The sequence below is a fragment of the Dipodomys merriami genome, unplaced genomic scaffold (genome assembly GCF_024711535.1).
Source record: "Dipodomys merriami isolate MVZ:Mamm:240054 unplaced genomic scaffold, mDipMer1.0.p SCAF_19, whole genome shotgun sequence".
Taxonomy (NCBI): domain Eukaryota; kingdom Metazoa; phylum Chordata; class Mammalia; order Rodentia; family Heteromyidae; genus Dipodomys; species Dipodomys merriami.
In genome coordinates, this window is record NW_027203270.1 from 22073375 (window position 1) to 22086512 (window position 13138).

General features: G+C 38.5%; 1 protein-coding gene across 4 annotated transcripts in view; it reads left to right on the forward strand.

Annotated features, from left to right (window-relative positions):
- Nucleotides 1–13138, forward strand: part of Tlk2 (tousled like kinase 2) — a 107413-nt gene that overhangs the window by 57823 nt on the left and 36452 nt on the right. For all 4 annotated transcript variants that reach the window (XM_070027709.1, XM_070027706.1, XM_070027708.1 and 1 more), the window contains 3 exons: nucleotides 5374–5484; nucleotides 6862–6998; nucleotides 12297–12449. In XM_070027709.1, the coding sequence (XP_069883810.1) occupies nucleotides 5374–5484; nucleotides 6862–6998; nucleotides 12297–12449 (401 nt within the window). The remainder of the gene's footprint in view (nucleotides 1–5373; nucleotides 5485–6861; nucleotides 6999–12296; nucleotides 12450–13138) is intronic.

Below are 13138 nucleotides of genomic sequence, written 5' to 3' on the forward strand. Positions count from 1 at the left end.
AAGCTTTCTAGAGAAACTTTAAAATGCCAAATCAGGAATTTATATACTTCAAAACTATATATTTCAATTTCTATTAATATTTATTTATATTTATATATAATATATATTTATTGTTTCCCCCCCCCCCCAAAAAAAAAATAACAGGGTCTCATTCTATATCCCATGCTGGTCTCAAACTTGATATCCTCCTGCCTCAGTGTTGGCATTACAGGTATATGCTATCACAAACTGGCTCCCAAGATTTTTGTTTGGGTTTTTTTTTTTTTTTTTAACTGTATTTTTTTTTTGTCTTTTCTTTTTTGGTACTGGGGATCGAACCCAGGACGTTGCACTTGCTAGGCAAGCGCTTTTGCCACTGAGCTACATCCCAGCCCGGTTCCCAAGATTTTTATTTATTCATTTTTTTATGAACTGAGAGTATTGAACCCTGGACCTCATGCATGCTAGGTGAGCACTCTTACCACTTGTATTGTGCTTCTGAATATGATTTTGTTTGAATAAAAGGATGTTTAGTAACAAAAATAATAAAAGCCACTTTTTATTTTTACCTGCCCTCCCCAAAATTTTATGTGTATTTTCATAATTAATCAAATGTATATTGTCATTTAAAATTTTTAATGTTTTTGTGTGTATGCTAGTACTTGGGCTTGACCTCAGGGCCTCAGCGCTGTCCCTTAGCTTTTTCCATTCAAGACTGGTGCTCTATTACTTGAGCTACAGCTCTACTTCTGGCGTTTTGGTGGTTAATTGGAGAGTCTTATAGATTGATTTTCTTCCCAGGGCTGGCTTCAAACCATGATCCTTAAAGCTCAGTATCCGGACTATCTAGCATTACAAGCATGAGCCACTGGCAGCCTGCATAAAATACTGTCCTTTAACTTGAAATTTAGCTCAAACCTTGGGAAAGGGAAACAAAGGAGGAGGCTACAATGCTTGATAAGAAATGTACTCATTATCTTGCCCATGTAATTGTAACCTCTCTGTACAGTATTTTCACAATTAAAATAAAAAAGTAAAAAAAAATTAGCTCAAACCAGAAGTCCCATCTTTACTAGCACATCTTTTATGATTATATCATTAATATTATTAATGATAGTATTTTTATTTAAGAATAAGTTCTTATAGACAGCTTTAAGTTCAGAAGTTTAGAAATGTGTTCATGGTCATTAGCAATATATTTTATATCTTTTGTCATTTTTTTCATCTCTTGATGGACTGAATTGCATTTTTAAGTAAATATTTTTCAGGATATTTATATCAGGTTAAAATTTCTATGCTCTTGTGAATCTGAGAATTCTCTGAGAATTCTTTGCTTTCTTCTCCCATATAAAACACAACAGAGTCCATAAGATTTTTGTCCTATCCCATTGTAGTTTTCTTATTGCTTCCTAAATCACTCACACACACACACACACACACACACACACACACACACACACACACACACACACACACACACACACACACACACACACACACATCACACACACACACACACCTTTAATTTTTCTAGCATTTAGTGTTTCAGATAAGTCCATGACCAGAAGAACAAGCACCATCATAATCTATCCGTTAAATTTTTGTAAGGCTGTACCTATATGTGGGTCTCTATAGTTTTATTCTAAAAATCTGTGAAAAATATGCCTTAATGATTGCCTTTCTCCCTAACTTGACTGATTTCTGGCATTTCTAATATTTTATTTCATTTAATATAAATACCCTTTTCTTTTGAGTCCTGTTAAACATTATTGTCTTTGCATTTTCTCCTATTTACTTGTAGCTTGTTTGAATTTCAATTATAGTATTTACATTTTTGTTATTTACTTTCTCCCCTTATCTAATATAATTAAAAAATTTCATCCTGTGTATTTTAAATAGTTTTTTTGTCTTGTATTTTATTTTTTTGTTGATACTGAGGTTTGAACTCAGGGTCTTACACTTCACTACTGAGCCATTCCCTTCAGCAAAGCTCCTGTTTACTAAGTATAACTTTTACATTTTTTAGTAGTACAACTAACAGTATTTTACAATGACCTTTTGATTTCTGTAGGTGACATTTTCTTTGTGTTCAAGTGGATATGACCTTATTCAGAAAAACTTTCCTGGGGCTGGGAAGGTGGCTCAGTGGTAGAGCGCCTGCCTTGCATGCATGAGGCCCTGGGTTCGATTCCTCAGCACCACATAAGCAAAAAGCCGGAAGTGGCGCTGTGGCTCAAGTGGTAGAGCGCTAGCCTTGAGCTGAAGAGCTGAGGGACAGTGCCTAGGCCCAGAGTTCAGGCCCCATGACCCGACCCTCCCCCCCCCCCAAAAAAAAAAAAGAAAAACTTTCCTTAGGTCTGTTTTTAATTTTATTTTTATTTTGCCAGTCCTGGGCTTGCACTCAGGGCCTGGGCACTGTCCCTGAGCTTTTGCTCAAGGCTAGTACTCAACCACTTGAGCCACAGGGCCACTTCTGGCTTTTTGTGGTACTGAGGAATCGAACCCAGGGTTTCATGCATGCAAAGCAAGCATTCTACCATTAAGCCACATTCCCAGCCCCTAGGTCTGTTTTTATTATTTTTCTCTGTCTGAGTGTGCAAAGTTGTGTGTTGAATCAGTTCCCAGGTTCTTCCCCACCTCCAAAAAAAAAAAAAAAATCCTAGCTAAATTGTAGTGTTTGGTAGTGCTTAATCCAAAGTAGCTTTTCTGGACTTCTTCTCCATTGACTCTCCTAAGACTGTGAAGATAATGAGACTGGGAGTAGAACTTAGTAGTAGAGTTCTTGTCTTAACATACATGAGGCCCTGGTTTTCATCGCCAGCATAAGGAAGCATGAAGATGGAAAGATGGAGAAAAGTGGTTTATGTAAAAAACTTAAATCCTAACTTGGTGTTTATTTTACTCCTTGGGCTTTAAGAAATGATTGTTTCCATTTTCTAGAGTGGTATTCTGCCTTTACTCATCAACACTCTCTTGTACTTCATTGTCTTTTTTCTTCCTTTCTTACCTGATCTTCCCTCCATCCCTTTTACCCCTTCTCTCCTTCTCTTTCCCAGTTTGCTCCTCTTCCCACCTCTCAGGGCATCATGAATGCTCAGCATAAGTTCTATCAGTAAGCTTTATTCACCTCAACACCCCCTCCCCGCCTTATTGTTTTCTGAAGTTGTTTTCTCTGTTTGGGAGTAGAGTTATACTATAAGAGAATGGATATATTGGTCAAGGCGAGACCCACAAGGGAAGCTGCCATGTTTTTTTCTAATTGTTTGTGTTTCGTTTTCTTTGTTGTTTATTTGAGATAGTGTTTTGCTGTGTAGCCTATACTGGGCTTGATTTTATGACCGTCCCACCCCAGCCTCCTGAATACTGAAATTATAGGCAATTGTTACAGTGACTGGCAGAATTTTTGTTTCTGAGCTGGAGTATAGACAGTAGGAATTTTCTTTTTCTTTTTCTTTTTTTTTTTTTCAGGTAAGGGGTAGGTTTATTCATCGTTCCGACTGGCACCAGGCCATCTTGGTCCTCCACGAGGTGGGGAAAGGCCTGGGAAAGAGAGCTGGGAAAGAGAGAAAGCTAGAAAAGAGAGCTCTGGGAAAGGTGAGAAAGAGAGAGCTAGGAAAGGGAAGGGAGCTGAGAAAGAGCTAGAAATGAGCAGAGAGAGAGCTAGAAAAGAGAAGGGAGCTGGGAAAGAGAAGAGAAGGAAAGAGCTCAGAAAGAGCTAGAAGAGAGCAGAGAGAGCAACAGTAGGAATTTTCTTATTTCTATTTTGTGAGATGATGGTATGGGTACATTGGAGGCTACAAACCACTTTCTTCTTAAAGATGAGCTTGAAATCATTAGTGTTTATTTTTAATTTTTATTTATCTATTTTTGTTGGCTGTGGGAGGCTTATACTCAATGCCTGGGCACTGACCCTGAGCTTTTTTCGCTCAAAGCTAGCCCTTTACCACTTTGAGTCACAGTGCCACTTCTGGATTTTGGTGGTTAATTGGAGATAAGAGTTTCATGGACTTTCCTGCCTGGGACTGGCTTTGAACCGTGATCCTCAGATCCCAACCTCCTGAGTGGCCAGGATAAAGGTTTGAGCCATCAGCACCTGGCTCATAGTGTTTAAAAAACCACAAAGTTTTTAATTCTTCACATTTTAGACTGCCAGCAGTTGATTGATTCCATACATTTCATTAGGATTTTGAGAAAATACTGACTCCCGAGTCAATTGAATTTCATGTAAACATTATATGATCTTTGACTTAGATTCTTTATTAATAGAGTCAAGTTTTACAAATGTAGTTACATTTTGCCTTTGATAATATAACCTCTAGGATTCTGTAAGAAAAACTAATAGAATTGTGCTTATGGAAATGAGAAATACTTGAAGATGGAAGCTGTTTCACACCAGTCACTTTAAAAATGAGGACAGGCTGGAAGTGTGGCTCAAGTATAGAATACCTATCTAGCAAAACTCCAGCACTGCCAAAAATAAAAAGGAAGAGAGAGGGAGGGGGTGGGGAGTAGCTGAAAAGTCTCAAAAATTGAGTATCTTGTAATTATCTTCTGTTTGTGCTTTACTGTTTCAGAAACATTTGTATCATTTGATTGGGAAATAACAGATATTTTCATCATTCAAGGAGGTTATTATAAAGTAGCATTGTTTTCCAAGAGTAGAACTTTTTTGTTTAATGCAAGAAGAATAAATTCAGGATTTGCAAGTCAAATTTGACCTTGGGTTAGTGGTTCTTTCCTTCTCTGTTGTTGTTGGAGGCTTGAAAATTTCAAAGTTTAGCTCATCCTGCAGGTTTCAGACCACAGCTAAATTAACTGTGTTATTTACATTTTGGCATTCTTGAACTAGGACCTTACTTGTTTGCTCTGTCTTTTGTGGACATCTGTGTGTGCCTGGCTTTTCTGGTGGGAATCATTTATAAAAATTCACATTTATTTTTTTTCACATTTACTATGTTCTTAGAAATAAGAGCTGCAGAAAGAATAAAAGCATGAAGAATATTACATGGTTTAAAAAATTAGATGTTTTTCTAAATGCTATTTAGAATTTAAAAGTATTCTGTAAGTGCTAGTGTATATTTTGAACATTTATTGTAGATTGTTTTGTTTTACTTTATGATAGTTTAATTCTTTGCATAATATTAGATGTAACTGGTTATTGCGAGGAACATTAAGAACATATCTACTTTTCAGGACAAAAGAATTGACAAAAACATAATGTTAAGTGGTTAAAGGGGTGAATATTTTCACCTTTCATAAAGCCATGCTTACCTCTTTGAATCTAAATTTTGCTTTTGATTTAATAACAGAAGTGATTTTTCTCCCTCCCTAGATGCTACTTTTCTGTTAACCTATCATTTTTGGAGCTAATTTAAAAACATTTTTCCATTGAAGGCTAACTGTGATTTGAGACGGCAGATTGATGAACAGCAAAAGATGTTAGAGAAATACAAGGAGCGGTTAAATAGATGTGTCACAATGAGCAAGAAACTCCTTATAGAAAAGGTTAGTGAATAATGGTGGCATCCCAGGATAATTAACATATATCATTGTGTGGCTCTTTCTTGACTGAGATGAATCTATTCAGGGCTTTATAGGAATAGACTTCTTGTGTATGTTCTCCATATCAAACCTAGACCTGTGTATGCTAGGCAGGTGCCTTATCATTGGGCCATGGCCCTAACCCAGGTAAGACTTTTTTCAGTTCTTATTCTGTCAATGGAAGTGAGCGCACTTATTAAGACTACAATGTTTTAACTATATTTCCATTTCAGAGCTAGTATTTGGAGTGCCTTTGAGTATAATATTGTGATAATTAGGTGCTCTGTGCTTCACAAAATAATATCATCATGTAATTGTATATAATTACTTGGCTTATGTTTACCTTACTTTGCCATAAAATGGCAATATTTCCTGGAAAAAAATTTAAGATTAGAATTTACAGGCTTGAGCTATACTGGTGGTTACTTTTCTCATAGTCTTTGGAATGCTGTTAAAAAGATAAGGAGCTGTTTTTCAGTGCATGTGAAAGGGATTGTTTTACTGAGGCCAAAAATAATAGGTAGAACTTTGCTTCATTTCTTTAATCATTAATCAGTTTAAAAGAGGAAAAAAGTCTTCATTCCTTTTTTGTGCTATTGAAAAATAATAAAGGTAAGTAATACTAGCATATGCTATTATAGTCCATTTATTTAAAGTTTAAAAAGAAACTTCCTGAAATCAATCTGATATAAAATCTGAACACCATAGTACTGAAAAATAAGCATAATTCTATCTGAATTTTCACAGTACTTTGTTCTTCAGGTTCTTATCATAATGTATACTTAGATTTACAAATTAATATATTCAGTGGTGGTAACACCGTTTGGTCATAAACACCTGTTTTTCTCATTTTTTTCTGTTTTAAGCAGTCTTATAATCCTTATTATATAATTAGTTTTTAGTAAGTATATGTAAAATTAACAATTTGTTCTTCCAGTTCATGGAGGACTTTCTCACGTTAGGATTCAGAGCTTGCAGAAAAAGAAGACATTGTAGGTTTGGAGCATCATGATAAATTAGCAACAGTTTTCTGGAATAGCTTTCAGAGAAGAAACTAAAGATAAGGCAGTGTCACAGTTGGACACAGCTACAGTCCAAATATCAGATGCTGTAAAGATACAGAGATCAAAGAAAGTTTACCTAGGAAGAACCTGAAGTTCTTCATTACCCTATCATGTCTACTCTGCTGAGCTAGGAATAGATTGTTACCCAAGAAATCATTGCTGACTAACCTGAGATGGTGTATCGTTTGTCAACAGTATTTTCCCAATAATCTTAATTTTTTTCACTTTCTAAGAATTGCTAATTAAACTCCATTCTCTTTCCTTTTTTCCCCCTAAGTCAAAACAAGAGAAGATGGCTTGTAGAGATAAGAGCATGCAGGACCGCCTGAGATTGGGTCACTTCACTACTGTCCGACATGGGGCCTCATTTACTGAACAGTGGACAGATGGTTATGCTTTCCAGAACCTTATCAAGTAAGTCCTTATGACTAAAAAGAGAATTGGGAAGTTTGCTTAAATTTTTTAAGTTTTCTATAACTTGTAGTCATTAAGAATTCTGGTTATGGTTGTCATTTTTTAGTTTTGGGTGTTCTTTTTTTGTTTTTATGGTGTTGGTACTGGGTCTTGAACTCCAGGCCTCTTTGCAGATATCAGAAATAGGCTGTGAGGCAAGGATCTAGGCAGTAGTTGTGCTGGTGACTAGCGTACTGTTTGTGTTTGTCTACAACTTGTGATCTTGAGCACTCCTTTTTAAAATAAAACCTTTTGTTTTGAAATATTGAGATATATATCTTAAGGAAGGAATCAACATTTAAGAAACTAAATTTCCAATGGCGTGAATAGTTGTTATTGGGTTAGGACTTAAAATATATACCTTCATGCCTGAAGTACTAGCACTTGGCATAGAAGCAGGTAAATTGATAGTGTTAGGCCAACCCGGGCTATATAGCAAGTTCCAGGCCAGCTATCAAGCCAAAGATACCTAGGAAGAAAAGCAGACTTTTGTATTAGGCCAGTGATTCAGAGTGGCATCGTGTGATCTGTAAGCATAGGAAGACGGCTAATGATGACCAAAGTACAAGGAAGCAGTCACACTAAGGCATGATACTCATCTCATCAGTACCCTGACCAAGAAGTACAAATTGCCTGGTTTCCAGATTTGTGAGAATAAGATCAGAAGATGTTGGAACTCATGATTCCATTATTCACTAAAGCTGTGTAATAACGCAGATGGTGGCTCAAATGGGCTAATTTCTCATACCAGCCCTTGGCAGTGGCTATTTATTAAGTAGCAGTCATTGTTTTAAGAAGTAACTGAAGCTGGGCACTGGTGGCTCACACCTGTAATCCTAGCTACTCAGGAGGCTGAGATCTGAGGATCGAGGTTCAAAGCCAGCTTGGGCAGGAAACTCCGTGAGACTCTTATCTCCAATAAACCACTAGAAAACAGGAAGTGGCATTGTGGCTCAAGTGGTAGAGTGCTTGCCTTGAGCTGAAGAGCTGAGGGATAGCGCCCAAGCCCAGAGTTCAAGCCCCATGGCGGGGGGGAGGAGGAGGAGAAGTAACTGAAGTGTTTCTTGGTAACAGTATTTTATCTTTCTGCTTAATAAACAATCTAACGCTGAGAAGGTTCTGAAATGTCTGGTAATTTTCCCGTAAGGGCAAATTGAGACCACATCAATAAGATCTGTCACCTTAGATGGATAGCATGTTTTTCATGGGTTTAAGACATATAAATAATAAAATATCCATCTTTTTTCTTGGGAAGTTGTTTCTACCTGGTATCTATAGGACTCTATTTTGTAATATTTAGCTTTCCCCTTTGCTTCCCTCTCAGTACTTGAGTTTGAACTCAGGTCTCATACTTGCTAGGCACTTGAGCCATGCCTCAGAATGTAGTATACCTATGTTCAAAACCATGCCTAACCCTACCTATATTTTCAGTACAGATTGAAACTTATTAATTGTAAAAAGCTATATGTAATCAAAACAAAACTCTGTAATGCCACTTAGGAGGCTGAGGCAGGAGGATCATATATTCCAAGTCCAGAGCCAGGCACTTGTGGCTCAGGCCTAACATTCTAGCTGCATAGGAAACTGAGATCTGAAGATTGCAATTTAAAGCCAGCCTGGACAGGAAAGTCTGTGAGACTTTTAGCTTCAGTTAACCACCAGAAAACTGGAAGTGGAGCTGTGGCTCAAAGCGGTAGAGCCTTAGTCTTGAGCAAAAAAAGCTCAAAGACAGTAAGGCCCCTGAGTTCAAGCCCCACAATGGAAAAACAAAAACAAAAACACAAAATTTCACAGCCAGCATGAGCTGTATAGCAAGATCCTTTTCAAACAACAAAACAAAATATGATAGAAAGTAGATTTTGCCATTTTACAAAATGGTTGGTTCCAGAAAAGAGGATGGGAATAAAAGGTCTGAAAGGGAGAGAGAGACAGGAGCTTGCAGTTTGACTATCAATGGTAATAGGTGTCTTGCTTGGGTGTTTCACTTGGTAGGGAGCCTTTCCCTCGTAAGGGTGAGTACCTGAGTTCAAACCTCAATATTGCCCCAAAGACTGTAAATCTTAAATTTTTGATAAATTTTTAATACACCAATTTAGGTAGCAAGATACATAAATGAAAGTGTCCTTTTCTATTCTTTTTTCTTTTTTTTGGTTGGTTGTAGGGCTTGGACTCTGGGCCTGGGCACTGTCCCTCAGTTCTTTAGCTCAAGGCTAGTGCTCTACCTCTTGAGCCACAGTGCCACTTCCGGTTTTCTGAATAGTTTATTGGAGATAAGATTCTCATGGACTTTCCTGCCTGGGCTGGCTTTGAACCATGATCCTCAGATCTCAGCCTCCTGAGTAGCTAATAGGCGGAGTGCCCAGCACCCTGTGAAAATATCCCTTCCTTCCTTCCTTCCTTCCTTCCTTCCTTTCTTCCTTCCTTCCTTCCTTCCTTCCTTCCTTCCTTCCTTCCTTCCTTCCTTCCTTCCTTCCTTCCTTCCTTCCTTCTTTCCTCCCTTCCTCCTTCCCTCCCTCCCTCCCTCCCTCCCTCCCTCCTTCCTTCCTTCCTTCCTTCTTTCCTTCCTTCCTTCCTTCCTTCCTTGTTTTTGTCGATTGTGGGGTTTTAACTCTGGGATTGGGCACTGTCCCTGCGCAAGTGCTCCGCTTGAGCCACATCACCACTTCCAGTTTTCAAATGGTTTATTGGAGATAAGAGTCTCACAGACTTTCCTGCCTGGACGGGGCTGGCTTTGAACCACAATCCTCAGATCTCAGCCTCCTGAGTAGCTAGGATTACAGGCGTGAGCCACTAGCGCCCAACAGTATCTTTTCTTATAATGGAAATTTTTTTTTCTAATTTTTTTTGGGGGGTCCGGTCGTGGGGCCTGAACTCTGGGCCTGGGCGCTGTCCCTCAGCTCTTCAGCTCAAGGCTACGCTCTACCACTTGAGCCACAGTGCCACTTCCAGCTTTTTTCTTTTTGCTTATGTGGTGCTGAGGAATCGAACCCAGGGCCTCGAGCATGCAAGGCAAGCGCTCTACCACTGAGCCACCTTCCCAGCCCCCATAATGGAAATTTCTTTTTGTGTGTGTGTGTTAGTTGTAGGGCTTGAACTCTTGGCCTGGGCACTGTCCCTGAGCTCTTCACCTCAAGGCTCTACCACTTGAGCCACAGTGCCACTTCTGGTTTTCTGGTGGTTAATTGGAAATAACAGTTTCAAGGTGTTTTTCTGCCGGGGCTGGCTTTGAACCGTGATCCTCAGATCTTAGTCTCCTGAGTAGCTAGCATTATAGGTGTGAGCCACTAGCACCTGGCTTATAATGAAAATTTCATTGATTCCAAATTTATAGACCATAAGCTGAATATCTAATCCAAATGCTTGGTTCCTTGTTGGAGGTGTGGTATAGTAGTAGATTACCTGCCTAGCAAGTGAGGTCCTAGTCTAACCCATCAACCATCCAACAAATGAAAAAAAAAACCTAAAATATTCTGGGGACCAAAAATGTTTCAAATTTCATTTTTCTTTTATATTTGGGATATTTTATAGACTTTATGGATTAAACATTCTTTTCTTTTCTTTTTGTTTTTTGTTTTTTTTTTTTTTTTGGTCTGGTCATGGGGCCTGACTTCTGGGCCTGGGTGCTGTCCCTCAGCTCTTCAGCTCAAGGCTAGCACTGTACCACTTGAGCCACAGTGCCACTTCTGGCTTTTTTCTTTTTGCTTATGTGGTACTGAGGAATCGAACCCAGGGCCTCAGGCATGCAAGGCAAGTGCTCTACCACTGAGCCACCTTCCCAGCCCGGATTAAACATCCTTAAGTCAAAATAAACACTCTGAAATCTGAAACATGTAGGGAATGCTCAACCTGTACATTGTTACAAGAAAATAAGGTATCATAAGAAATGCTACACAAGCTGGATGCTGGTGGCTCATGCTTATAATCCTAGCTACTCAGTGGCTGAGATCTGAGGATTGTAGCTTGAAACCAGCCTAGCAGACTCTTTAATTAACCAGCAAAAAGCCAGAATTCAGTGTGTGTGTGTGTGTGTGTGTGTGTGTGTGTGTGTGTGTGTAGGGGGAGAGGGAGAGAGGGAGAGGGAGGAAGGAAAGGAAGAAGTGAAGGAGGGCAGGAAGAAGGGAAAAAGGAAAAGAAGACAAAAAGAAGAAAAGAAAAAAGAAAGGACTCAGCTAGGCACTGATAGCTTTATGCCTAACTACTGAGGAGGCTGAGATCTGAGGATCGCAGTTTGAAACTAGCTCAAGCAGGAATGTCTATGAGACTCTTATTTCCAGTTAACTAGTAAAAAATCAGAAATGGACCTGTGGGGCAAAAAAGCTCAGGGACAGTGCCCAGACCCTGAGTTCAAGCCCAGGACTGGCATATACACATGCACATACAGAGAATGAAATACTTCACTCTTTGTTAGACTTCATTGGCTTTGTCTTTTTGTTTGCTTGCTTGCTTGCTTGTGTTTTTGGGCCCGGTTGTGGGGTCTGAACTCTGGGCTTGGGCGCTGTCCCTCAGCTCTTCAGCTCAAGGCTAGCACTCTACCACTTGAGCCACAGCGCCACTTCTGGCTTTTTTCTTTTTGATTATGTGGTGCTGAGGAATTGAACCCAGGGCCTCATGTATGCAAGACAAGCCCTCTACCACTGAGCCACCTTCCCAGCCCCTCCCCCCCTTTTTTTTTAAGATTAGGTGTCACCACATGGGTAAGTGGGAATGAGTTGCAGGGTGGTAATGACTTTCTTGACTTGTATAAGTGATCTGAACAATCATGTGTTCTTTATTTGGTATCCTATAGACTATGTTTCTAGATGACATTTGAGGAAGACACTTAGAACATTTATACTTTTTTTGTCTTAATTAAATATAAACCTTTAATGAGTTCATACTAAAGTTGTTTTCTTAGCTGTTAAAAGTCAGACAGGTCATAATAGAAATTCGGTATGTTCCTTCTCTTCTGCTTTTAAGATGTTATTAGTCCCCACCCCTCCACCCCCTTTCTGTTACTAATCTCTTAAAGTTATGTCTGTTGGGGAGGAAAAGAAGCTGAGAGTTAACATACTAAATTTCATTCCCCCAAAAATGTTTCACCAATTATTTAGCTCTTACATCTTGAAGATCAAGTACAAATCTCTATTTGATTTAAGGAATTTTATTTTATTTTATTTTATTTTGGTTTGTCAGAGATGTAGATGTCAAGTTATTGTGTTTGTTCTGTAACAATTTTAAGAAAAATTTTGTTTCTCTATTGCAAATCTTTTATATCTCTAGGCAACAGGAAAGGATAAATTCACAGAGGGAAGAAATAGAAAGACAACGGAAAATGTTAGCAAAGCGGAAACCTCCTGCCATGGGTCAGGCCCCTCCAGCAACCAATGAGCAGAAACAGCGGAAAAATAAGACCAATGGAGCTGAAAATGAAACGTATGTTCTTCATTGATGGGAAATGAGACACAAAGCCTTCACCCCAAACTCCCAAATACAAATACCCTGTTGAATGTCACTGGAAACAGTTACAAATTACAGATATCTCTAGGGTTTCAGATCACTTTTTAACTCACATTAATGGATTTGTTCAACACATATAAAAACCATATAAAAATTAAATGATTTTGAGAGTTTTGCTGAGAGGGAAAAGTAATCTCAGTTCTTGACAGCATGATTTTAGGCTTCCCATAACAAATATTATGTCAGTAATAATCACTGTTTACGTATGACTCTAGGTCAGGGTAAACTAGTATCATCTTACCAGAATTGCCTAGCTACTACTTCAGACTGAAGAATATTCTTCATTGGTCATCAGTAATTAGCCGAGATAGGAAGGGTAGAAAATCCTGAATATAAATGCCTTCCTTTTCCATTTTTTTTTCTCCCTTTCTCATTTAGTTGAAAGTAAACTTTATTTCTAAAGGTGGGCACATAATAAAAAGTATTACATAGCTTATTAATATGCCTTTAAAATGTTTTTATATCAATTCCCAAAACACACTAACTTATAATCCACTTCAGAAATATTACTTGTATTATAGCATTAAAAAAAAAAATCTCAGAGCTGGGCCGGTGGCTCACGCCTGTAATCCTAGCTATTGAGGAGGCTGAGATCTGAGGATCGC